This window comes from Equus przewalskii, chromosome 9 (genome assembly GCF_037783145.1).
Source record: "Equus przewalskii isolate Varuska chromosome 9, EquPr2, whole genome shotgun sequence".
Classification (NCBI taxonomy): domain Eukaryota; kingdom Metazoa; phylum Chordata; class Mammalia; order Perissodactyla; family Equidae; genus Equus; species Equus przewalskii.
The window spans coordinates 56,039,049-56,066,223 of NC_091839.1; the positions used below are offsets into that span (position 1 = coordinate 56,039,049).

Genomic DNA, 27,175 nt, shown 5'->3' on the forward strand with positions numbered 1-27,175 from the left:
ACATGGAAATGCAAAAGATCCAGAATAGCCAAAAATAATTTTGAAAAAAAAGAGCAAAGATGAAGACACTTCTCACTTTCAAAAATTACTACAAAGCTACAGAATTCAAGACAGTGTGGTAATGACATAAAGACAGATTATCAGTGGAGCAGAACTGAGTTTCTGGATATAAACCAGTACGTTTGTGGACAATTTTTTTTTTATTAAGATTATGATAGTTAACAACCTTGTGAAATTACAGTTGTACATCATTATTAGTCATGTTGTAAGTACACCACTTCACCCCTAGTGCCCTCCCCCCACCTCCCCTTTCCCCTGGCAACCACCGATCAGTGCTCTTTGTCTATATGTTAACTACCACCTATGAGTGGAGTCATACAGAGTTCGTCTTTCTCTGTCTGGCTTATTTCACTCAACATAATACCCTCAAGGTCTATCCATGTTGTTGTGAATGGGACGACTTTGTGGACAATTATTTTCAACAAGTGTGCCAAGACAATCCAGGGAGGGAAAGAGAAGTCTTCAACAAATCATGTTGGGAGAACTGGAATATCCTCATAAAAAGAACGAAGCTGGACCCCCTACCTTGTGCCATATACAAAAATTAACTCAAAATGGATCAAAGATCTAAATTAAAGAACTAAAACTATAAAACTTTAGAAGAAAACATAGGAGAAAATCTTCATCACCTTTTTATTAGGGAATGGTTTCTTAGATGTGACAACATAAATGCATAAGCAACCAAAGAAAAAATGAGCTGGACTTCATCGAAATTAAAACTTTTCTGCTTCCAAGGACAGCATACCAAGAAAGTAAAGAGAAGCCCACACAAAGGAAGAAAACATTTGTAAAGCATCTATGTAGTAAGGGTCTAGTATTCAGAATATATTAAAAACTCTTACAATTTAACAAGGAAAGAGAGAACCCAATTTAAAAATGAGCAAAGGATTTAAAGAGACATTTCTCCTAAGAAGATATACAAATGGCCAGTAAGCACATGAAAAGATGCTTGACATCATTTGTCACTAGGGAAATGCAAATCAAAATCACCCCTTCCTAAGCACATAGGATGGCTATAATCAAAAAGATGTACAATAACAAGTGTTGGCAGGGATATGGAGAAAGTGAAACACTCATACATTGCTGGTGGTGTGGCCAATTTGGAAAAACAGTTTGCAGCTCCTCATAAGATTAAACATAGAATTACCATATGAACTACTAGTTCTACTCCTAGGTATATACTCAGGAGAACTGAAAACACATGTCCACCCCAAAATTTGGACATGAATGTTCATAGGAGCATTATTCCTAACAGCCCAAAAGTGGAAACCACCCAAACAGTCATCAAGTGATGAATGGATAAACAAAATGTGGTATATCATACAATGGAATGTTATTCAGTCATTAAAAAAAAGAATAAGATGCATGTTACAAGATGGATGAACCTTGAAAATATTATGCTACATGGAATAAGGCAGACACAAAAGACACATGTTACATGATTACCTTTATATGTCCATAATAGCATGTCCAAAGAGACAGAAAGCAGATTCGTAGTTGTCAGAGCCCAGGGAGAGGAGCAAACAGGGTTAATGGGTATGGGATTTATTTTTGAGATGATAAAAATGTTCTAAAATTAGATAGTGGCGATGGTTGCACAACTCTGAATGAACTAAAATTGTGCACTTTAAAGGGGTATTCTTGGGGCCTGCCCCATGGCTGAGTGGTTAAGTTCGAGCACTCCGCTTCCAGGGTTTCGCCGGTTCAGATCCTGGGCGAGGACATGGCACCGCTCATCAGGCCATGCTGAGGTGGCGTCCCACATACCACAACTAGAAGGACCCACAACTAAGATATACAACTGTGTATTGGGGGGATTTAGGGAGAAAAAGCAATAAAAAAAGGGGGGTATTCTCTGGCATGCGAATTATACCTAAGGAAAAAAACCATATTAGAATATTTGGGTAAATTTCATACAGGATTTTACATTTAAAGTTACATGGCAATTCTCTGTTCTAATGTCAAGTATCTTTTTCAGAAATCTTTAAGCTCACACCTTAACAGTATGTCATTCTAGTCATTTACTGCTATCTACAATAACCTCTCCAATTCCTGATCAGTACCTTGAGGCTCTGAAAGTGCTTAAGATTCTAGATGTTAGCCACACAAGACAATTAAGACAGGCTTGTCTGATAACTAACACATAACATATAACATTATGATTAATGTCAAGTATGACTACAAATTGATGACTGAAATACAAAATCCTCTCAAGTAAAATTAGAAAAGAAAGGGATTCGTTACAATTTTCAGTGGGGGAAGGGGATAAGGAATCAACTCAAACCAGGCAGTGAAGAATTTTTTTAAAGGTTAAGTAAAAACAAACAACAACAGGGGCCGGCCTGGTGGCGCAGCAATTAAGTTTGAGCTCTTTGCTTCGGCAGCCCGGGGTTCACCCGTTCAGACCCTGGGTGCCAACATGGCACCACTTATCAAGCTATGCGGCGGTAGGCGTCCCACATATCAAGTAGAGGAAGATGGGCACGATGTTAGATATCCCACATATCAAGTAGAGGAAGATGCGCACGATGTTAGCTCGGGGCTAATCTTCCTCAAAAACAAATACAAAAAACAAACAACAACAATGAAAAAACAAAACAAAAACCCAGAAACTAAGCATATGGGAAGAATCTAACCTAACAAGAAGGAGGGGCCTAAGCTGATTAATTTATACCTTGGCTACAACCATCATGTAAGAAATTCCCAGACTCTTCCCAGTCTGTAAACTGATTACTGAATTTTAAAACTTAACTTTATTGAGGTACAAAATTACACACAACAAAATGAACACATTTTAAATGTATAGTTCAAACTGTAACAAACTGTTTAAAGGTATAGTTTACACATTTTAAATGCATAGTTCAAACTGTAACAAACTTGTTACAGTTTCTTGTTACAGTTTCAGGACCATTGCCCTGACAATACAGAGGACATTTCCATCATCCCCTAAAGTTCCCTCTTGCCCCTTATTAGTTAGTCTATCTCCACCCCCGTCCTCCTCACTTGGCTGAGACCTGCACCCGACGCAACTACTTTTTGCCACTACAGATTAGCTTTGTCTGTCCCAGAACTTCATTAATTCAGTATTTTAAATAATTGAGATTCCAATTAATTTCAATTTGAAAGTTGGTATTGAGATACATTACACAAAAAAGAAATTTTAAATTAAAACTAAACCGAAAAAAAACACAAAAGAAAGCTGGACTGTATTTCTTTAATTCTGTAAAATTCAAATCACAATTCTCCAATGAAGTCTTCATTAATTGAAGCAACCTATGTCCATAAAACATTAATCTCACATGCAACTGCAAAAGCCTCAATTAACATTCTACTTCTAGCAAAAAAACTCCTTTATAATATGTGCATGTGTATACACTAGTTTGAGACAAATCTGCACTCGAGTCCTTTCTCCACTGCTCACTAGCAGAGGGTGCTTTATCTGATTAACTTCCACCTTATAAAAAAGAAATAATATTTGTCTTGTCTACACAAGGGTGTTGTAAAGATACAATGAGGTAGTACGAAGGTATTTTACAAAATACAAAGTATACAAATATAAGATGACTTTTTATTATTATACATCCCATATTGTTTTGTTCTACAATGTTAGAGCAATAGTACAAAATGATAGCTATGTCCTAACAGAAAATCCAGCCCAGAATTCTATAGTAAAAATGTATGGTATGAACATAGTATAATTTATTATGAGCCCAGAATGACTTCCATTTTCATGGGTGATTAGGACTTCCTTTGTTTGTTCATATAGGCTGTGTATTTATTGAGCATCTATTGTGTGTAAGGCACTGTGAGGAGCACAAAGATATAAGCACACACTGTGGAGGCTCAGCTTCTTCTCTGTGTTTACAAAAGAAGAATTCTCCTTAACTGTTTAGTTGATGTTTAAAATACTCTGGGAAGAAATGAAATTTACTTCAATATGTCTTCAACTTACAAGTTATCGTTTTATAACTGTTATCTTCACTTCGATCAGAAGCGAAGTTATTTTAAGAACCAAGCATCCATTCTATACTCACAGATGTCTCAACGTACGTCTTAGTATTCTCCTGCCATAGCTAGGGTGTGAATTATGTATTAACACCTTTCCCCAAGGACTGCTGTTACATAAGTCTTTATATGAAAAATAACATATTAACAACTATACATGGGGGGGATTCGGGGAGCATGGAAGCTTAATGCCTCGCCCTCTCCCTTCTACTCCCACCTCTATCCTCCCATCCAACACAGAGCTCTTCTGAGCTAAAGCAGCTGCTGGGGTGAGTGGGAAACCAGGGCCTACATGGACGGAGCTATAAACCTCTGCACTGTTCTCCTTTCTGGGTGGACATGAGCCTAAGGACCAGTGAGCATATGGATCCCCAGAAACCAAGGAAAAGCTGAAAAAGAGACTGAATCCTTTTCACCCTTGAGACAAGAAAAGAAAGAGAAGACCAGGAACAGCAAGACTTCTACCAAGAGCCCTGTCAGGAACTGATACCCTGGATATTGACAGAATACCTGGGATATGAAATATAAATGCCAAATAAGTATCTTTGAAACAAAAGAGTTTGCGAGGGAAAATCTAGTAATAGCCTAAAATCGGAGGTACTAAACTATTTTAGCAAAAACTAGGTTTTAGGAAGCCAGGAAATAAAAGCGGTATAAAGGTTTCTGTAGAGTAGCAGACTGGAGGGCCCCAGGGAAGGAGACTATTCTAAAGGTTTTATCTTCTGGGGAGGAAAAGTAGTAACAGTGTCTCAGTGAGGAAAATGGACAGTATCTTATAACGACATGATTATGAGCTTCAGCAAGGGGGAGGTCAACATTAAAGGAAGGAAAAAATAGAAGCGCCAAATAAAAAAGGACAAAAATAGTAACAATTAAACTAGTAAATAATTTAGCATCCATTTCTAATCAAAAATTCCAGAAGGAAATTACTTAGATCTACTAAAACAATGTATCATTCCAAATGATGTAATATTAAAACCACATCAACAACAGAAACCAAACAGAAATGTCTGCTAAGATCATTATTATTCAAGACTGTCTTGGCAATGCATACTAGCAATGCAATAAAGCAAGAAAAAGAAATGGCTGATAAAAAGAGTGGTAAGAGGTTTTTTTTTTTTTTTGGCTGATGCCATAAATAAATATCTAGAAATGGAAATGAAGAAAAACAATTTACAAAACTCATAGAAATAAAAAGAAAGGCATAGGGCTTATTTGAAGAAAACTTAAAAATCTACACAGAACATAAAATCTGAATAATAAAGATGTATCATGGTCTCAACTGGGAACATTTAATAACATAAGAAGGAGAATTCTACCAAAATTAAAAGAGAAATTTAATGTTTCCACTTATAATTGAACAGAACACTATGGGGAATAGAATAAAATGATTTTAAAAGTCACATGGAGGGGCTGGCCTCATGGTGTAGTGGTTAAGTTCAGTGCGCTGTGCTTTGGCAGCCTGGATTCATGGGTTTAGATCCTAGACACAGACCTACACCACTCATCAGCCATGCTGTGGTGGTGACCCACTTATAACAGAGGAAGATTGGCACAGGTGTTGGCTAAGGGCTAATCTTCCTGAAGCAAAAAAAAAAAAAAAATTACAGGCTACAGAAAAAACTCCTTAATGTGGGTCTGACCCTTACCTTTGTAGCCTTATTCCTCCTGGTCCCCCAACTCCGTGCTCAAGACCAAGAGACTGTCATACTTACGATGTCCCCTCTACATAGAAAGGTCTTCTCATAACTCTGTGCCTACCTTAATTCCACCCATTTGTCAGATCTCAAAAGATGTAACACTTCATCAAGGAAGCCTTCTCTGCCCTCCCAAACTAGATCAAATACCCCTTAGAGGAATCAGGCTTTTACTGCACTGCATTCCTGTCCTTCACAGCACCAATCACAGCTGCGATTTTCCATCATTAGTATACTTTTTTGATTGGTTTCTTTCTATCATTAGACCAGAAGCTCTTTAAAGAGTGATGTATATTAACCACCATTTGTATCCCCTGTGCACAGCACAAGGCATGGCATGCAAATACCTGTGAATAAATGAACCTGTTGAACGAATGAATGAATGAATGAGACAAACTTTTCTTACACAAAGTATATTGGCAAGATAACATTTATGAATCCATCACTTCTTGAAAAACAGAAATAATGTGCCTAATTTTCACTCTACAACCTAAACACCAATGCCTGAGGACTTCAGTCATTTTACAAATCTTTTTAACAGATATTCTCATTAATCACCATCTGTTTACATGTGCTATTCTAAATAACATTTTAGTTACATTTCTGAAACACTTCCTGCCATTAACTTCATCTCTAGAACACTAGCTACCTATGAAGCACCTGGATTTCAGGAACACAGACCCGAAACTCACACACCAAACTAAACTGTTATGTAAATGACAAATGACACATTTTGGTCTGTAATGGATCTCTAGACTACTTTTGGACCTATTTTACTTTTACCACTAAAACTCTGTCACTAGATTATAATCACTTTGAGCCCATGAAAATGGAACTACAGATGAAAAAGAACTAAAGTTTTCCAACAATCTGCACAAAAGTCAGCCTATAAAGAGTATCATCAATTACTGGAATTTTATTAGGATTCTGCAAAGAAAAATAAATATTTTAGTAAAAATGATATCTTTCATTTATCTTATTAATAAACTTGGATTTTCAGGTTTTGTTTAAATTTACTTACTAATTTAAGGTCTCAAATAAGTTCAGAGATTTATATCTAGTGTGTTAAAGAAATGAAAGGTGCAAATCAATCAAAATGCCGCATAAGTAAAAGCTACTAAACTTAATCAATGGAATATCCAACCATCCAAACTAATCAACTGGAAAGGAGTCAGCAACAGAAATATAGTATTACCTTCAGATCATATAATCAGGAAAATGGAGAGCAGAGCCCATCTCACTTTGGTCAAGGCATGAATGAAGATTCAAAAGTACAAAATAGGGAAATATTCCAGAAAATGACCAATTGGCAACAACTAAGACTCCTAAATTTTTATATTCACTTACATATCTCACTTGTAAAGTTTTAATCAAATTCAAATAAAAACCTAATTGGAAAGAGGAAAGCCAAAAGGAAAGCTATGTAGGTCAACTGACAACCAATCAATCCTCAGGCTCTGTCTCCTATTTGAGGAAAAACTGCTAACTTCTCGACACAGGAAGACCATGCAGCAAGCTCTGCCCTAACAGAGTCCCCACCTGGCAGCCAGGTTTTGTCAAGCAAATTTTGAGAATTCTCTAGCTTCCCACTTTCTATCTAATTATAGAACTTTACAAAAACCATTTTTTCTCTTCACACACACATTCTCTCTTTCTCTTTCCCCCTCTCTCTAAATCCTTCTGTGTTATGATACAACAGTAAGAGGTATGGATACATTTGACAATTTTCCCCAGAACAGAATGATAAATACAAAAAGGAAGACCTCTCCTCTGTACAGTTGCACTATTATTCTGACAGTGATAATCTCTACATTAAATAATAACAGTATAACACACTTTCCCTATAGGAGCTTAAAAGTATTTACAATATGTATACAAACTATATTACAAATATACATGCCAGAACCTAACCACCCAAATAAATGCTGGCAGGTACATACGTCAAAATAGTTTTGGAATTCCTCTTTGGGGAATGTCTGTGGTATACGTTATTCAACTAAAATCCACAAATAAGATTCTTTGCTAGGCTCTGGGGATGCATTATGGTATGTTACTATGAAGCTCATGATAGAATAGCCTCAAATCAACTATTAATGACTGATGAATGATTTAATGAATTGACAAATATTCACAAATGCTTACTATATGCCAGGCACCCTTCTAGACCCAGGACACACAGCATGAACAAAATAACTACCTTGCCTTCATGAAAAAGATGAACCACTTGAAAAGTATAAATCTCATTTTTAGAAGTGATAAAAAGTTATACGGCACCATAAAGAACTTGAGTCAAAACAATGCCATAATGGAAAGGACTACGTTTGTTGTAAAAATGATAAATTTGCTCTGAAGCCAGAAGTTAAAATGCTTTTAAAAATAAATGTCACTGATATGATTATATAAACCTGTACTATGGCATCTTTAAAGAACAACTTCAACCAGATGTATAAATTCACTCAGCCACGCCCCTTTCATTCTATGGATGAGGAAACAAAGGCCCAGAAAGGCTGAGTAACCTCCTATGGATACACAGCTAGTCAGTGTCAGACCTCCCACAGAGCCTTAGCAGTCTCCATTCCAGCTCAGTGTTCTTTCTAGGAAAGACAACTTTTTATTCAAGGACAAGGACGTTAGCCTTTATGTCTCAAATATTTTACAACCTTCCAAGCTCAGTAAGGTTTACATGCAGTCACAAATTGTCAGACCAGGAAACTGCAGTAAAAAGAGGTCAGAGTAACTTTCTACTAAGTGAATAAGGCAAAATTGTGATTGTGACTTATCATGCACTCTTTTTTATACAATCCTCCTGGCAGCTCTTTTCTACTTGCCTACTCTTCTCCCATCATTTTGGGCATTTAAAAAGTGTTTTGTTTTCTTCAACTACTACAATAGCACTATTCCTGTTAAAGCCACCATACATTTAAAATCAAGGAAACTGACAGCTTTTTCAGTTTTGGATCATTTGAACTACAAAGTCTTTTTTCAGCTTTAAAATTATGTGATCCTTGGTGCTTTTAATACCCTACGATTCAATTAAATAACTACTTATGAAGCACTTAAGAGTGTACGAAACATACTACACAGATTTTTTGCTCTAACCTTGCCTTCAAAGATCTCAGTATCATGTTGAGGCTATCAGCATATCAGAGTGCAAGCCAGATCAGGAACTAGCTACCGTGGGCAAAGAAGTGAACCTGTCCAAGCCTAGATGGAGAGGTGATTTTCAAACTGTGCTGAAGTATTTCCATAAATATTTGATGCCACAACTACTGGCTGAAGGAGGAGAGGAGTCAAGTGACTTGAGCCAACCTCACCTGTTCCCACCCAACCTCCCTCTCCAAGTTCAGCCCTAAAGTGGTCTGCTGCTTAAAAAAAAAAATCAAAATCCACTCAGAGAACTTAAGGACTACTCTAAAATTCTGTGATAACCTGTTATTGTTTTTCATCCATATTTTAATCCCCGATATCTTTGTCAGTGATGGTGAAGAAGTAGCCTCTCCCACTATGAGATTTATAGACTACACGAAGACTCCTACTCACTATAAGTATTCTATTAGTACATAAAATCTGGCTCTATTTTCACTTTTCTCTGTGGAATAACTAAGGCATACCACCACTGACTCTAACTTTGTAAAACCACTCCCAAAATTTCTCTTAGGGAATACCTAGGTAGTCAGGACAGATTCATTTAATGTGAGATATTTCTTCTCTCAATACAAACAACTAGGCTTCCTGCCGTCTTTCTCACATTATTTTATGCAAATACAGGAACTGTTCTATTTGCCACTGTCAAACAGAACAGTTTCCAAACTGTCGCACCCCTCTTCTCAGCAGATGGCTTATTTCTTACTGTACAGAGAAGGCTGAGGCTTTCCCCTACAAGCAGAAACAATTTTCCCCTCCTTTTTCTTAAGAGTTCTCTGTAAACTTCTCCTCTGTTGGTTAATCCTTACTGCTAATTAATCCCAATCCCTAATTGCCTTGCTTCATCAATTATGTTCTTTCTGATTTGATAAAGACATTCTTCCATATAATAACCTAAAAACCTGTTCAGTCTTAGCCTTCTCATTACTTTATCCAATTCTTTACTATACTATGGAGGCTCTATGGCTTATGATACATTGTCTTTAGCTATTGCTGACTGACACTTTAGGAAGCAGCTTTAGGGAAACTATTATATTTTTACCATGGGTAACTTATAAAGATATTGCTCCATCCCTCTAAATGACACTACATGAGAAATTTCTTTCCTGTGCAATTTAAGAAAGTTTAGCTTTCCATGATGACCTTGTAGGTTTTCATCTTATGATGAAACTATATTTCATCACATTTATTTCACATATATTTGACCACATTTTTTTCCCGTTGATCTGGCTACAGGGAAGCTCAGCATCAAATGTGCAGGCCAATTTTAATAAATCTGAGAATCTCACTCATGTATACCTTACATAATTTCATGCTGAGTTTCCATTTTATATTTTCAGTGGCTTTGATTTTAAATTCTTTTCTATTTCATGTAAATTGCCTCAGATTCCTCATGATATAAGATAAGGTATAAATAAATAAGCTACGGTATTTCCAAACCCACTGTGTAATATATGTGCTTAATAAAGACTTGTGGGGTGGCTGGCCCCGTGGCCAAGTGGTTAAGTTTGCGTGTTCTGATTCGACAGCCCAGGGTTTCACTGGTTTGGATCCTGGGCGTGGACATGGTACTGCTTGTCAGGCCACGCTGAGGCAGCATCCCACATGCAGCAACTAGAAGGACCCACAACTAAAATATACAATTATATATCGGGAGGATTTGGGGAGAAAAAGAAGAAAAAAAAAGATTGGCAACAGTTGTTGGCTCAGGTGCCAATCTTTAAAAAATAAAATAAAATAAAAAAGACTTGTGGAATTAAAATTTTATTTTCCTATTAAAAAAGAAAGCAGAGGAGTGTGGCTAATTAGATCATTTGGTCTTAGGCCATCAGGCATTTTTCATTTTATTTCTATTGTACATATTATGAATCCATACTCTAAAAATAGTCTATTTGCCATTATGTTAATGAAATCAATGAAAAGTAACCTTATTTAAATAAAAAATACTTTTCATTCTTTGAGTATACTGGAATTCTTCTTTGTTTAATTGTTTCCAATTAGATAATTTTTCCTCTTTGAACACAGTTATGTGATTGATGGCTCTATAAAAAATTAAAATATAACTATAGAAGTAACTATGAGTAAAGACTGCGGGATTCTGAAAACAGCTAAAAGCAAAGTTATGACACAAGTTCTCTGCGTTTGAATGGAAGTCCTGTTAGATTAGAATCTATGTCTGTGATATTAGGCTTCCAATTCCTATTCTCGACTGCTTTTTCATTATAGTAGGCAACTTGCTTTCTGGAATATCATTCATTCAACAAATAAGTCAGAAACATGGAATTTCTTTACCCCATGAAAGTGTGCTGTGAGGAAAGCCTACTATCTGTTTTGTTGCACAACCCTGAAGATTCACCACCTCTAAGAACACAGTCGATTCTCCTTATGTGAAGTAGTTACGTTTTATAGTCACTGCAAACATTGAAGTAGCTAATCCTGAACCCTTGTTCCTAGGGGAAATACAGGGTTGGGTTACTGCAGGCCTCTGGTCACAACATGTTCTTCAACTGATCAGTACATAAGCTTGTCTTATGTGTGTTTCTCTGTAAGGACAACACGTCAGCACCATGCTTGGGAGTCATTTTAAACATCAAAAAGCACACAAATGTGAAAAACATGGCACTCAAAAGACTGGGAAAAGTCACTTGTTTACAGTTTGAGAGCAGAAACAAGAAGGCACAGCATCACCAGGAATGTGGGTATTGGGCAAATTAAATTTGTCATAGCTCTGTACATGTCCACGAGAGTACTGTTGAGTACTAACTTTGGAGTTACAAATAAATTTTAGGAAGGAAAAGAATCTGCAACTACACAATCTGTGAATAGTGAGGATCAACTCTATATAAGTCGAATATTTCAGTGCCGTCTCTGATTTGATTGCCACCAAAAGACAGAGATCAGGAAAGCTCAAATAAATATTCTTCAGTTACTATTCAAACTTAAAAGAGTTTTGACTAGAGTGCTTCAAGAAGTAAGATGTTTGAAGCTTTCACAAGTTGGTATTGTTAAAAATGTTGTTTCTTACCTGATATATTCTAAAAGGTATGTAACGAAATCCATTTTCTTCTGCAGGATATTCCATGAGTTTCCGATTGATGGCCCAAAACTGGTCAAATCTATCTGTAAAGGTAAATTATTTGTCATTAAAAATGAACAACATTAGAATTTAATATCTCACACAAAGAGATCAAAGTTGTTAAATATCTTCTTAGAAGTTGTGAAAGGGCTTCATTTATATATTCTTTTTTCTTAAACTTACCTTGCCATAACTAAACATAAAGCAAAATATAAAATCAATTTTTTCTACATTTTGCTTCCTCTTCCCAGATATTTGCAGACATTTTTTTCTCGTAAGAGAAACCATGAACAGATTATGACTACTTGTGGTATCAAGGCAAAAAAAATCAGAGACGGATGAATGTCTTGATTTCCCTGGTCCTACTGTCTACATTACAAAGGCACAACCTAAATTTTAACAAGAATCTGTTTCAAGAAAAAAAGTCAAAATACCAAACAGTAAACATTAAACAGCAAAAAAAGATAAAATTATAGGAAAAGCTTTGAAAGAAATGTGGAACTGACACTTAAGAAATGACTTTCAATTGCAGGTTAATCTCAGACTGATTAAACAACTCCTTTTTAAATTTTTCAGTCTCAATTTAAAAAACCTCACTTTACTGAAATATAATTCACATACTATAAAATTCACCCTTTTAAAGTGTACAATTCGGTGGTTTCTAGTATATTTGGAGTTGAGCAACCATGAGCAACATCTAACTTCAGAACACTTTCATCCTCCCAAAAAGAAACCAGTACCCATTAACAGTTACTCCCTTCCTCCCTCCCCCATCTCCTAGAAATCACTAATCTCTATCCTATTCCAGATATTTCGTATAAATGGAATCATACAATATGTGGTCTTTTGTGCCTGTTTTTTTTTCTTAGCTTATTTTCAAGTTTCATTCATGTTGTAGCATGTATCATAACTGCATTCTTTTTTATGGTTAAATAACACTTCATACAATTTTTTTGCTTACCCTTCATCATTTCATGGACATTTAGGTTCTTTTCACTTTTTGGCTATCATGAATAATGCTACTATGAACACTCATGTATAACATTTTGTGTGGATACATATTTTCAATTTTCTTGGGTATACACCTAGGAGTGGAACTGATGAATTATATGGTTAATGTTTAATTGCCATATGGTAACTATGTTTTCAGGAGCTGCCAAAGTGTTTTCCAATGAGGCTGCACCACTTTACATTCCCACCAGCAATGTATAAGGGTTCTAATTCTTCCACACCCATGTCAACACTTGTTATTGTCTGTCTTTTTCTATTATAGGCATCCTAGTTGGTGCGAAGTGGTATCTACTTATGGCTTTGATTTGCATTTCCCTAATGCGTAATTATGCTGAGCATCTTTTCATTTGTTTACTGCTCGTTTATATATCTTCTTTTGCGAAATGTCTATCAAATCCTTTATACCCCTTTTAATTGGGTTGTTCGTCTTTTTATTGTTGAGTTATAAGAATTTTTATGTATTCTGGATACAAGCTCCTTATCGGACAAATGATATACAAATATTTTTTCCCATTCTGCACGGTTTTTTTCAAGGTAACTCACCCAGAATCCTACCTTAAAATATTTTTTATACTCAGAAATTTATCTCAGAATCAAATCTCTGTAAAGCATGTGAATAGCTCCAGAATTTCAGCTCAGCTTGGTATTAAAAGCACATTCTCTACCACTATACTCATCTCGATCTAATTTACTGGCAAACGAGTGAAACTATGTGGGCCTCATAATTATATAAAAGAATAAAGTCTAGTTGTTTCTTTTTATACCACTGTGCTAGAAGACTGTGACAGGCTCTAGGCCTTCTCTACTCTCACCCTCAACTCCAGTCTGGGAGTTCATACTACAGTAGGACTGGGAAGATGGGGAATTTAGAATCTAGTCAGTCCAGTGTAATTTCACAGATTAGAAATAAGGTCCAGGTTGTGAGGAATTTAATAAAGAACCAAGACCAGATTCTTGGTCTTCTGACTCAAAGTCCACAACCGTTTTAACAGTTGTAACCACAACACTGCATCTCAATGCTAAGAGTAGCTCCTTTGACCACAGTCCTTTCAAATATGAATCAATTATTCTTTCAATGCTTTTTAAAAAGGATCTCTCTATCATCAAGTATCAAGCAAGAATGTGACAGCTAAATAAAATGAATCTTCATGCATACCTGAATTTTACTCACTGCCTCATCATTAAACCTTTGCACCTATCACAAGGCATGTATAACATATGCTCTTGAATCAAAGAATGAATAACAGAACACTACGTACATAACTTTTTATTGAAATAATCTGGGGTTCTAATCCTAGGTCTGCAACTAAATAGCTAGGTTACTAGAAACAAATCAATTGAAAATTGACTAATTCACTCATAGATGAAATAAAGCAGTTAGATTAGTTTCTAATGCCCCTTCCAAAAATAAAATTTTATAATTATTTAAGATATCCTCCTTTTTAAAAGTAGAACTTGTTAAAAACCACAAGCAAACCTTTATTAAAAGAGAGATGTACACTGTTTTTAACAGAGAAAAGAACACAGTGTAAAGCAGTGGTTCTTAACTAGGGAAGATTTTGCTCCCCAGTGGGTGAGGAGACATTTTTGATTGTTACAACTGTTATGTGGGTGTCACTAGCATCTAGTGGGTAGAGGCCAAGGATGCAGCTAAAAAGACTACAATGCACAAGACAGCTCCCACAACCAAGAATTCTCTGACCCACAGTGTCAACAGGGCTAAAGGAAGAAAAGCAAACACAGACAATAAAAAGTACAGAAAGGTAATTAGTAAAAAGTTTGTACACACTCACATGGCAAAAAACTAAACTAGAAAAAGGAATATTATTGTGCCTATTGCTGATGTTATGAATGTCAGCTCCAAATTCACCCTTCCATGTGTGTACTACCACAAGGGACAACTTCTTTAAGCATCTAACTGTGACAAGCACATTAAGCCTTCTCAATAGAGTGTAAAAGGACGCTGCAGGAGAAAGGGGCTCCTGCCTGCATAGGCACACTGAAGACCCCCTGGCCTTGTCAGCACCATGATTTCCTCTGGAGGCCCACACAGGCAGCTGGCCTGCAGTTTCCGAGAGCTGCCATTCCCTCTGCACACCCATGCCACTTGTTGCTGGTGGCCTGCACTCCAGATTGTCCTCACTGACCAGCAACTGCAGAACAGCAAAACAGTGAATTTCTCTACTAATCCAGTGGGCTGCACTATACCTTTTCCAACAAATTCTAAAGCCAGCCTTGGGAAGGGGCTCGTTTAAGTGTGACCTTCCTCCCTTAGCCCTAGGGTACACACACAGTTTTCTTATATCTTATAGTCACTCCTTTATCAGAGTTTAATAATTCTTTATATAAAACTTACCCTGTTTAACCCTCTGTGTGGTTTCTATCTCCTGACTGGACCAAGTCGATACAACTATGTTTAAAAGGAATAAAGACATAATAAAAGATCTATATTAATTAATATTAGTTTTAATATTCTTATAAAAATGTTATGTTCTCACATAATATAGGCATTTCCTCAACAATACTAAAAACATTCCAACCAAGAATAATCTAACTTTTATAAGTCAAAGTTATTAATAAGAAAGATACAAATAGCAGGAATGAAAAGAAAATTGGTGCTGAGATTGAGTGTATAACAAAATGTCTTCCATGCTGGATTTTGTCATATCACTTACCTAGTCAACAGTTAAAATAAAACAGGAGTAAGGGTGTATCACTACCTTTCTACATATTAATTAATCAAGGACATATTGGTCTATTACCAAGTAATATTTGAATATTGGAACTATGCTATTAGTTATTATAATTAAGTCATAAAATTAGTTATTTATCAGCCATAACAGTACTTACAAGTAAAAGCAACATAATTTAGTAATGTGGTACTGCTGGCTGGGCCCCTCAAACTACAGTCATGCGTCACTAACGGTGGGGACAGGTTCTGAGCAATGTATTGTTAGATGATTTCGTTGTTGTGTGAACATCACAGAGTGCACTTACACAAACCTAGATGGTGTAGCTTACTACACACCTAGGCTCCGTGGTTGACCCAAATGTCGTTATGCAGCACACTGTATAGGATAGAAGGGAAATGGCCTCCACATGCACATATACCCGCTTCCTGGTCTTTAACATCTGTGATGTCAAAAAGAACAGATTTACAGGATCCCAGATAAATGTCAGATCACAACAGCACAAGCACGACTTCAAGCATTTCTTTGAAGAGAAAAGCAAATGGTTGAAAATCACTACCGAAGGGAACTCACTCTTCACAAAATTTTGCATTTATCAACAGTATTATTCAAACCAGTACTACAAGTGGCCATGTAATATATGTAATGTTTTGACCAGAGGCTTTCAAAACATGTAACAAAAGCACATCCAAGTATAGCCCTTTTTGAATTAATTTCTTCATATATAATATGTTAAACATCTTTGTACAGCAAAACAGGAGGGGAAAAAAAATAGTAATTATTGGTAGAGTGCCATATGCAGGTGTGTTAAACAAGTGACCTCTGTCTTCAAACTAACTCATCTTCTGAGTCAAGTCAAATTATGTTGATAAGGCAGTCAGGCTGAACCCGGGCAGGGAGCGTTCTCTCTAAGGCAGCACGTCCACTGGGGCTTGGATGCTGCTCAACAGAACTACACCCACACATTTCCCTCAGCCCTTCTGTTTGAGGTTTAAAGTTACTGAGATGTATCTCGTGGGGAGGCCCTAACCAAAGCAAAGAAGCCTTGAAAAGACTTCAAGGCTCCTGAAAACTCATCATGAAGACAGAAGTAGGCAAGACCAGCAGGCTGGCCTCTGCATTAAGGTTCAGAGGAGTGCTAATCCTGGAGAAGGTAATCCTTGATCCTGTACACAAACACTCATCTTGGCAGTAGGATTGTACCCTGGGGGATTTGCTGTTTGAGTGAATTAAAAGAGCAAAAAAACCCTGGGTCCCAGGAAAGTTCTGCCTGGACTGTCACTGTCTCAGGATAAACTGAGAAAGGACGTTTACTCCTTTGCCCTACAAAAGAAATGCTACAGTCTGGAAAGTTGGCATCAAGGAGAATAATCAATATACATACATATTTAGAGTGCAATTAATTCTCTCTGTATTCACTGCTACAACTTTCACCTAAATCACTATCATTTCTCATCTGAACAATTGAGACAGCCTCCTAATTAGACTCTCTTCTTCCACTTTTATCTCCACTACACAACATCCAGAATGCTCTTTTAAAACATAAATTGAATCATATCATTAATACATTTCCACACATTTTTCTAATGGGCCATAAGAAACAATGCGTTATGACGTACTTTAACAATATGAGTATTTGAAGTTAAGTACTAGAATCATTATTTAAAAAAAAAAAAAAATCCACTGCACCTCCTTCTTGCCTGCAACTGGGGCAGACTGCTCCCTGCCCCAACTCTGCATACAAACAACCATAACACCAGTAATAAAATACAGTCAGCCCTCTGTTTCCATGGGTTCCACATGAGCAGATACAGAGGGCCAACTAAGCGACTTGAGTATACATGGATTTTGGTATCCTCAGGAGTCCTGGAACTAATCTTCCCAGGAAGACCGACTATGCCTCCCTTCTGGGAAGCAGGTGCCTGGCAGCCCCCTCTCAGCCCTTGGAACGCAGGGGGCTCCTGCATTCCTCTGAGATCTCGCTGCCTACCAATCTGCTTGCTTCCTAAGCTCCAACTCACGCTATTTTTCTTTTCTGTCCTAGGAAAATCCAAACTTGTTCCCATACTACAGTTTTAGCAGCTCAATCCTCACTTCTCTAATTTTCACATAGTTGCTTCTTTCTCATCGTTGAAGTGTCAACAGAAGTGTCACCTCCTCAGAGAGGATGTCCCTCATAATTCTAGCTAAAGCATTATTCTATTTTCTTTTAAACACTTTTCATTATTTGAAATTACTCTATTTACAGGTCTAATTACTTCTTGTCTCTCTCCTCCAACTAAAATATAAGTTCCACAAGGGCAAGGCTTTTGTCTTCAACCCTAGAAAGTTCCTGGCACAAAGCATATGCTCAATGTCTGTTTGTTAAATGACTGACTAAATGAATGACTGATTTAGGCAAATGGGGAACAAGAAGAAACCCCAAACTGCAGACAATCCTGGTGGAAAAAGCAAGACACTGGAGCCACACTGCCTGACTTTGCTTCCTAGCTTTGCCATTTAATAGCTGGGTGAGTTTAAACAAGATACTTCTAAACTGTGTGTTTCAATTTCCTTATGGGTAAAATGATGATATTAACAGTGCATATTCACAAAGACATTGGAAGGAATGAGTTAATACATGCAAAATACAATAGTACCTGGCACAAAGTAAGTACCACATAAGTGTTTTATCTCTTAGGCTGTTAATATATGTAAAATACAACAGTACCTGGCACAAAGCAAGTGCCACGTAAGTGTTTTATCTCTTAGGCTGCCTCAGATTCAACATGAGAAGACATTGAGCTTCTAGATTTAGAAACAAGGTAAGTGAAGTTCAAAACCAGAATGGGAAAGCAATTCTGCCAAAACTCCATCATCCCAAGATTGCTGGAGTGCTCAGACTGGCTCAGGGCCAGGGAGTTTGTACCACTCATATCAAATTCTATGTGAAAGCTTCCTCCTGGAGTTATGCAATTGAGTGGTCTTTGCTAGGCAAGGTAGGGAGAGTAAGAGCATAACAATGCAGCTGCAACACTTCACAACACCAAACTCCCTTCATGTCCTCTTTTGCTTTCTCTAACCCTTTCGACTACCACATAAGGCCCTATCTTCTCACTCTGTTGGAACAATTTAGCTGCCATTTACCTTACATCAATTTCAACTGCTTTAATCTCCAGCCATATCATGAAACGGTGATGGAGGCAGGAATGGTGGTCCAAGAACATCTAGGTCAACATCTGAGGAAACCTCCAGTCTTGGCAGGCTACTCTGAATTCCACCTCTACCACCTTTAAGATCTAATAACCATTCCTTCTCAACCCCTCCCTCTCCTAACATGTCTTAAAATATTAAGAGATGGGGCCGGCCCAGTGGCAGTGGTTGAGTTCATGCGTTCTACTTCGGCAAGCCGGGGTTCACAGGTTCGGATCCTGGGTGCGGACCTAGCACCACTCATCAAGCTACACTGTGGCAGTGTCTCACATAAAATAGAGGAAGATTGGCACAGATGTTAGCTCAGGGCCAATCTTCCTCAAAAAAAAAAAATATGTATATACATACACACATATATATATTAGGGAGTGGGGATGAGCATGGGGAAAAAAATGAGGTTTCTTGTTAATCTGGGAAGATAAGAGGTTCACAATTGTTACACCTTTACAGCACAGGTCTATAAACAGAGCTAGTAAAAACTAAATGGTTAAAAAAATATTGCTGGAAAGTTAAAAATAATCTCACAAAGTACTGGCAAAAGCAGACTGTAAATTTTAATTTCAACATCACAAGCCAATAAACCATAACAGCAAGTTTCAACATCTTTAATGTACTCCAACAGTCGATCCCAGTAACTGACTCTATATTTAAGTAGACAGAATTCAATTACTGTACTGCAACCAAGTAAGTTTATTTCAAATTTATTTTGAAATTAGGGGAGTAATAACATAAAAGGAATTCAAAATTTCCATAACATTAAAAAACCCAACTTATTCTATGTGCTCATGTTAAAAATAAAAAAGGGAGAATGATCTTCAATTATAATCAACTCTTCACTTAATCCAAAAGACAATCTTTAAAGTAGCTTGTTTGCCAGAGTTACCGAGCTGTAGCACAGTGGGAGGCCAAGACTAATTAACTAAATGAATCCCTGTGTAAATCACCTATAGATTTATAACCAATAATCTGATTTATTACCTATCAAAACTACTGTAAATTGAGAAAATGTTTTTCCTCTTAGGCTAAAGTACAGTTTATAACCTTCCTAAACTTAGAGGGCCAGAAACAAATTTAACAAGTAATCAAGCTCATTTGCACTTCACTCAGAGAGCACGTCAAAGTCATAAGATAAAAACAAAAATCTATTTTAATTTTCATAGGACTGACAGAGAAAAAGATACTTTATCACATTCACTGTTATCTTTGTAGTGTTTAGTATGCAGAATATTCGGTCTTTATTCTAATACAAATCCCTCATGCTTCTGATGAGAAAATGTCAATGCTAAAATCCTGATTAAACTTTTGTGCCTTACAGGATACATTATGTACAGCCATATGCTGTACAGCAACGTTTTGATAAACAATGGACCACATATATGACAGCAGTCCCAGAAGATTAGTACCGTATAACCTATGTGTGTCAGGCTGTGCTATCTAGGTTTGTGTAAGTGCCCTGTTGTTGACAAACAAAAACTTCAAAGGGGGCAGGCACCAGTGGTCACTGGAGACGCAGTGTGTAATGCAATGTTTCTCAGCTTTAGCTGCTCACTTGGATCACCCAAGGAGCTTTAATAAAATATTAATGCCAGGGACCCACTCCAGACCAACTGTTTCAGATTCCCTGACAACTGTACTTTTTGGAAGCTCCTAAATGATTCTGATAGGCAGCCAAAGTTAACAACCTCCAGGTGTAATGGAAAATACACTCACTTTAGAATCAGAGATCCAGGTTCAAATCCTGGTCCCATCTCTTACTAGCTCTGTGAGCTCATTTCCTCATTTTCAAAGTCGACAATGTTTATCTAATTCATGTGAGGAATCACTGAGATAATGCATATAAAACTATCCAGGCCTGGGACATCACAGGAATGCAGTAAAGGTAATAAAATTCCAGGTAAATTCTGTTCTATTTCAAATCCATCTAACCTGTCCATGGTGGCTCCATCAAATATATCCCTTTAAAAGAAGTTCCCAATTTGCGAACAGTTCATATTATGAATCTCCAGCTTAATTCCAGGCAAGGAAAAGAAAGAAGAATACAACTGATAGAAGGAACAGTATGCTCAAACAAGTTTTTACTTTGTAGGATCTGGGTAGAGTTAAATCTACCAAACTATTTATCTGCTCCTATTATATACCTGAGTAGTGGGAACTCCGGAGAATTAAAAAACAAAAACAAAACAAGTATATAACAGGTTTTTTCCCTCACTTAATATGTAGTTGGGGAAGCCAAGGTGACACACATAAACTGATGACAGTTTCTAATAGGTCCGAGGGTCCTTCACCTTGAACTGGCAGTGCTTCAAGTCAGTCCTTCCCACACCCCGCCCTTCTCCTCCAGCGAAGACAACCAAGTGACAGATGCTTAAACAAAACGCAAGTTAGAGGTTAGGCTTGTAGAGAAGTGGTATTAAACAAAACAACACTAACGTGATGCTCGAGTGAAGAGTTGCAGGTTCTGATTACAGTAGGACCTTGGGGATCATTTTTATTAATAATAACCTACCTGCACAGAATTTAGCCGTTTTTAAAACCCTGTGTAGGTTTTGTATTGTTTGATTTTCACAGAAACATACTGAGGTAGCTTTCCTCATTTTATATATTTGAACTGTGGTTCGAAACAGGTAAATGATTTACCTGAGATCACTGGGCCAGCAGACTCTCGGAGATGCTACCACACCACAGAAAACTGTTACATTTCTATACATAAAAACTCTGCTTGCTTGGTAAAACTCCAAGTTGAGTCAATTCAATGACCTACGATTATCAGGAATCAGGGAAACTATTAATGAATGGAATGTTCACATTATCAAAAATTCCAGAGTTCTATATTTGAAAACTCATGGCAGTGTCAGGTGTAATAGTTTAACAAATCTTGTCTTCTGTGGCAGTTACAGATGACAAAACTGAACAGTTAGCAGCAGCTGCTGCAGAAATAAGTACTATTGGCTTCAACATGTTCATCAAGGTATAATTTTTCATTGACAACAAGGAGAAATGCACTGTGATAATAAACTGAAAACATGACTCAATTAAGAACTACCTTGAAAACGAAGACAAGCACAACGATGAGTGAAACTGGAAAATTCAGTCACAGTTCAATTTTTAGCTACTAAGATTATTCAGGTGGCACTTACTACAAAATTAATTTATTATAATAAGTCATTCATTGATAAAACAAAGTTGATTCTTAAAATTGTGTACATACCTCAAAAAATAGGGCCAACTCAATGTTTTACAAATTATATTTTATTACTTCCTATAATGAGTTTATTTTGGACTAAATACTATTATTTTAAACATATTCAGTAGCTTTTAGTGATAAGTGATGTACAGTCATGTGTTGCTTAACAATGGGGATACATTCTAAGAAATATGTTGGGCAATTTCGTCATTGTGTGAACACCATACAGGGCACTTACACAAACCTAGATAGCACAGCCTGACACACACAGGTTATACGGTACTAATCTTCTGGGACCGCTGTCATATATGTGGTCCATTGTTTATCAAAACATTGCTGTACAGCGTATGACTGTACATAACGTATGCTGTAAGGCACAAAAGTTTCATCAGGATTTCTAAGAATCTTAAGAGTAAAAACAAGAATAAAGTTATTAAAATTTAAAATTCTTCTACCAGTGTTTCTCAACTTATTCATTTACAACTTAAATATCTAAATCCCACACAGTATTGTTTTGAGTGTAATAACACCTAAAAATAAATTATAATAAAAATATTGGGGGGAAAAGTTCTAAACATAAAGCCTTTCCCCTTAACTCAACAAGCCCCATGAAACTGTCTTCTTTCTCTTCCCATTCCTAAATATTCAATTTCCACTGAATGTTTTCTTTCTTCTGCTCTTTCTTTATACTCTGAGTAGACAAATATCAATACTGGTTATCTTGTAAAAAAAAATTTTAATGATGTTTTTATAGAGTTTTAAAGTCCTATATAAAAATAACTTCACTCTAAAATAAATGAAAAGTAAATGCAATTTAACATGCATGTAGAAAAAAAATCTAAGGAGTATATTAACAAAAATAAGAAGCTAATTTAAGAGCCATAAAATCTTGAAGTTTAGTTTTGAGTGTCGTTTATGGTAATTTAAAATAATGTGAAATCTTTTTGGTTAAATCTTTTATGGAACTTAACTCCAATCAAAAATACTGTCTGGAATATTTTATTGATATCCTTCCACTGGAAAGAAATAAGCTAGATGAAAAAAGCCCAGGAGGAGTCAAGGATACTCGGGATCCTAAAGGCACCTGTGGGAAGAAATGCTTCTTAAGCAGAAAGCCACTCTGAAGATAATAATCAAGACTTGACTGAACATGCTACATCTTGGATGAACAAATTTGTTTATTTTGCACTCATTATTTTATGGGCTGTTTCTTTGCTAGTTTTCAGGTTAAAACTTGCAACTCTCTGAATGCTAATTAAAACACTGGTGTAGTTTAATAATATTTACATGTGATTTTCATATAAAAGGATTTATGAATCTTCTATAGTTTCTAAAGCAATAAAAGAGAAGAGATATGCAGTGAATAATAAGAAATTAGTACTGCTATAGAACTGCACTTACTTCTTTGGTTCAGGAAAATACATCATTAATATACACAATTCTGACATCCAGAACTCATTATTACAGCTACTAGTCAGGACTGGTCTGCATAGGCAGTGATGGAGTGAACAGAATATCATGGGAGTTGGGGGTTGGAGAGTGGGGGTTGAAATTCTGAAATTTTCAATAAGGTCATTGCTAGGTCTTTGTTAAAAAGTGCATGAAAGAGTGACCTGGGAATAGGTAACACACTGGCCAGCGTTAATTATAGATTGTTGAGCTAAAATATGTATCTGGTCATCCAGACTCTAGAAGGATAATGAAGGAATGGTTCAGAGACTAGGTAAATTTAAATGAGAAGTAAGACAGAAGGACAGATGTGTTGGTAAGATACACAGAACTAGATCAAGGGCCACACAGAAAGCTGAACAGGGAGATGAAAGGAAGCAAAAAAGGAAAAGGAAAAATATAGAAGACACATACTACTTCAAACATGTAAGCACAATTAGTGTTACTGAAATGAGAGCATACTATTTATTCATTTGTCATTTCATAGTCACCTCAGCAAAAACAAAATAATCACCATTATCCAGAAACAGTTATGGCCAAGTTTACAATAAGAAGTTCACATGGTTAAGTTTACATGTAACAGTTAACTGGTTAAAAGAACTTTGTTTATACACCAAATTCCTTTTTTTTTTAAAGAATATGGTTCCAAATACAGCCTAAAGGAGTCACTGTAACAACTGAACATACTAGTTTTCAAGGGCTGAGCTGGTGAAACAGATGAGAAACTTCCTAAGTGGGTGGGCCCAGGCTTTCGACTTTCAAACATATCTTGCAAGGCTGCTGTGATAATGGCAATAATCCACGTAAAGTGCACAGCACAGAACTCGGGTATTCCTCAAGTGGTCACTGCTACTCCAAAGGAGACGCGGTTTTATCCATTAGCTCTACATCACCTCTCTCTAGAGCAGTGGTTCTCAAATGGGTTGATCTCACCCCTGAGGGGCACTTTGGCAATGTGTGGAGACAGCTTTTAATTTCATGATAGAGAGTGGGGAGTAGTGTGCTACTGGCATCTAGTGAATGAAATAGAGGCCAGGAATGCTGCCAAACATCCTACAACGCATAGAACAGCCTCTGCCCTGTCACAGCCCCAACATCAAAGAATTATCCAGTCTAAAATATCTATACTGCCAAGCTTGAGAAATCCTGTTCCAGAACACTGGTTCTCAATCGTTGGTGCATCACAACCACCTGGAGGGCTGTGGAACCACAGGCAGCTGGGACCTCCCCCAGAGTTTCTGATCCAGTTAGTCTAGGGTGCATTTCTAATCAGTTCCTAGGTAATGCTGATTCTTCTGGCCCATTGTCTACACTATGAGAAACACTGCTCTAGCAAAAATTGATGAGGAGCTAATGGACAAAACCAAAAAATATGAGGAAAGTAAGCACATTTGGGGTTTTCTGTTCTCTTAAGGAGAATCATGAAATTCTTAAGTTTCAAAACAAAACATTCATTTAAAAACAAAGTAACGTTAACTATATATGCTTATATACCTTTGTGTGTATGGTGTTACTTTTTTTAAGAGGAAAAGAGGAATTGTTTTCTAAATTCAAATAGTAATGATAGGTTATGGCTCCAAGAGTGAAAATTATTTATCAGACAGATGTTTGTCTGCATTTTCTCTATATAGGGTACCAACATTCGTAAGGAAAAGCTTCTTGTACCTTCCCAAATTTAACATAAAAAAAAATTACAGTATGCTAGAAGGCATAAATTTTTTAAAAGTTTTATAACTGAACCAAATATAAATGAAAGATATGATAGTCTTTTTACTGTAGATGATTTGAAATTTTACTTAAAAACTAAACCTTTGTATTCCTGTATTACTAAGAGTTCACTAAAAATATTTTCAATTACCAGAGTTTAGACTATTAACCTAGTCATATAGATTTATACATACATCAACTGAATTTCACATATAAAACATATTCTCTACCATTGATGAATTCTGGGACATACGACCACAATTCACTGTTATTAATGGACTCTTTCCAATAAACTTATGTTAGTATAATTTGTAGTGTATTACGAAATACCTGTCTAAATGTCTTCACCAAGTTTTATTATCCATGATGTTCACTGCCAAGTCTACTCAAAGAACTGTAAGAGGCTATGATCCAAATTATTACCAAATTTAATTATTCATTTAAATCATGTAATTTCAAGAGCAATCTTTCTCCAGAAGCCTAGCAAAGTAGCTTTACAGTAAAACACAAATAATAAATTTTTTAGATTTCCATCATTATTTTTAATTATAGAAAGTAGAACACTGAGAGATTGATTTAAAACACATAATGTAATATAGTAAAATACTCGTTTGTTCCACAGTAAAACTTAAGTGAATGCTCAAGTAGGTTACCAATTTGCTTTAAACAACTTTCTCACAAAGTTGTAGATTCCTGAAGACCACACACACACAGCTTCAGACTGAACTTATTCATCTTATGGTATCGCAGGCAAAACAATAATGGAAATCACTAATTCAGCTGCATACAGAAAGAAAAGCACATGATGGTTAGTGGATATAAAGAACTGCCAAACATCTGGAATATCCAAAATTGCTTCATATTTCACTGCCTTGTATCACTGGGAAAATTAACCGTCATATCCTTAATGAAGACGCACTTATGAAAGTAAATGAGTATGAAATCAGAAGCTGCAGCATTCGATTCAAATCTATCAAGTCTTTTCCATCTACTGATCCATACTCACAATCCTTAACTCTAGCAACACCTGACTCAATACATCTCCACAGGAATGTTTCAGAGATATCTCGAACTTTTGGCCTCCAAGCTGACCTTCTCAATTCGGCTTTGTTCCCCACCCCAAACTTATTCTCTATCTAATTATTTCACATCGCAGTATAAAGCAGCACTATCCATCTAGCTGCCCAAGTCAGAATCCAGAAATTATTCTTTGCTTTCTTTCACCCTAACTTTACATCCAATCTAATAATAGACTATCAATTCTAGCTCAAAATAAACCCCCAAGTTTATTGACTTCTCTCCATCTCTACCATCGTCACCCTAAAGGCCACCATCATCGTATACCTGAAGCTACTGCGATAGCCTCTCCACTTTCACTCTTGACTCCTATTCCATTCTCCTTTTAGTAGACAAAATATTCTTACATTGTATTCTGCATCTCACCACTCTCCTGCTAAAAGTCCTCCACTGGCTTCCCATTGCACTTATCATCTAAATTCGTTTCCTTGGCCTAAAAAGCCCTACATATCATCTAGCTCTTTCCCACCTCTCCAACTTCACCTCATGTCACCTTTCCTTCTTGGTCTCTATATCTGAGACACACTGGCCTTCTTTCAATTCCTTAAAACACACCAAACTCTCTTTTGCCTCATGTCCTTGAAACATGCTATTTCCTAACATGACTGGTTCTCTCTCATCCTTAAGATTTCAGGTTAAATAGACCTGAAATCAAAGAGGTCTTCCCTAACTACCTTAATATAAATAAGTCCAATCCCTACAGGTCTCTTGTTTACTGCTTTCAAAATAGTGTAAAGTCAACTGTGAAAAGGATGTTTTGGGTCCCACAAGACTTATGAAAAGAACTAGATACAGAAAAGTGTCATTCTTGCTACATAGAATGTTTAAAAAAAAAAAAAAGTAGTGAGACTATACTACAGATTGGCCTCAAAAGTAGAGGGAA

General features: G+C 36.6%; 1 protein-coding gene across 16 annotated transcripts in view; it reads right to left on the reverse strand.

Annotated features, from left to right (window-relative positions):
- Positions 1–27,175, reverse strand: part of ATG5 (autophagy related 5) — a 122,107-nt gene that overhangs the window by 43,056 nt on the left and 51,876 nt on the right. For 9 of the 16 annotated variants that reach the window (XM_070556770.1, XM_008516858.2, XM_070556779.1 and 6 more), the window contains one exon: positions 11,932–12,026. In XM_070556770.1, coding sequence (XP_070412871.1) covers positions 11,932–12,026 — 95 coding nt within the window. Of the gene's footprint in view, positions 1–11,931; positions 12,027–15,349; positions 15,404–27,175 lie in introns of all 16 variants that reach the window. The other 7 variants (XM_070556778.1, XM_008516856.2, XM_070556777.1 and 4 more) reach the window with 1 other exon arrangement.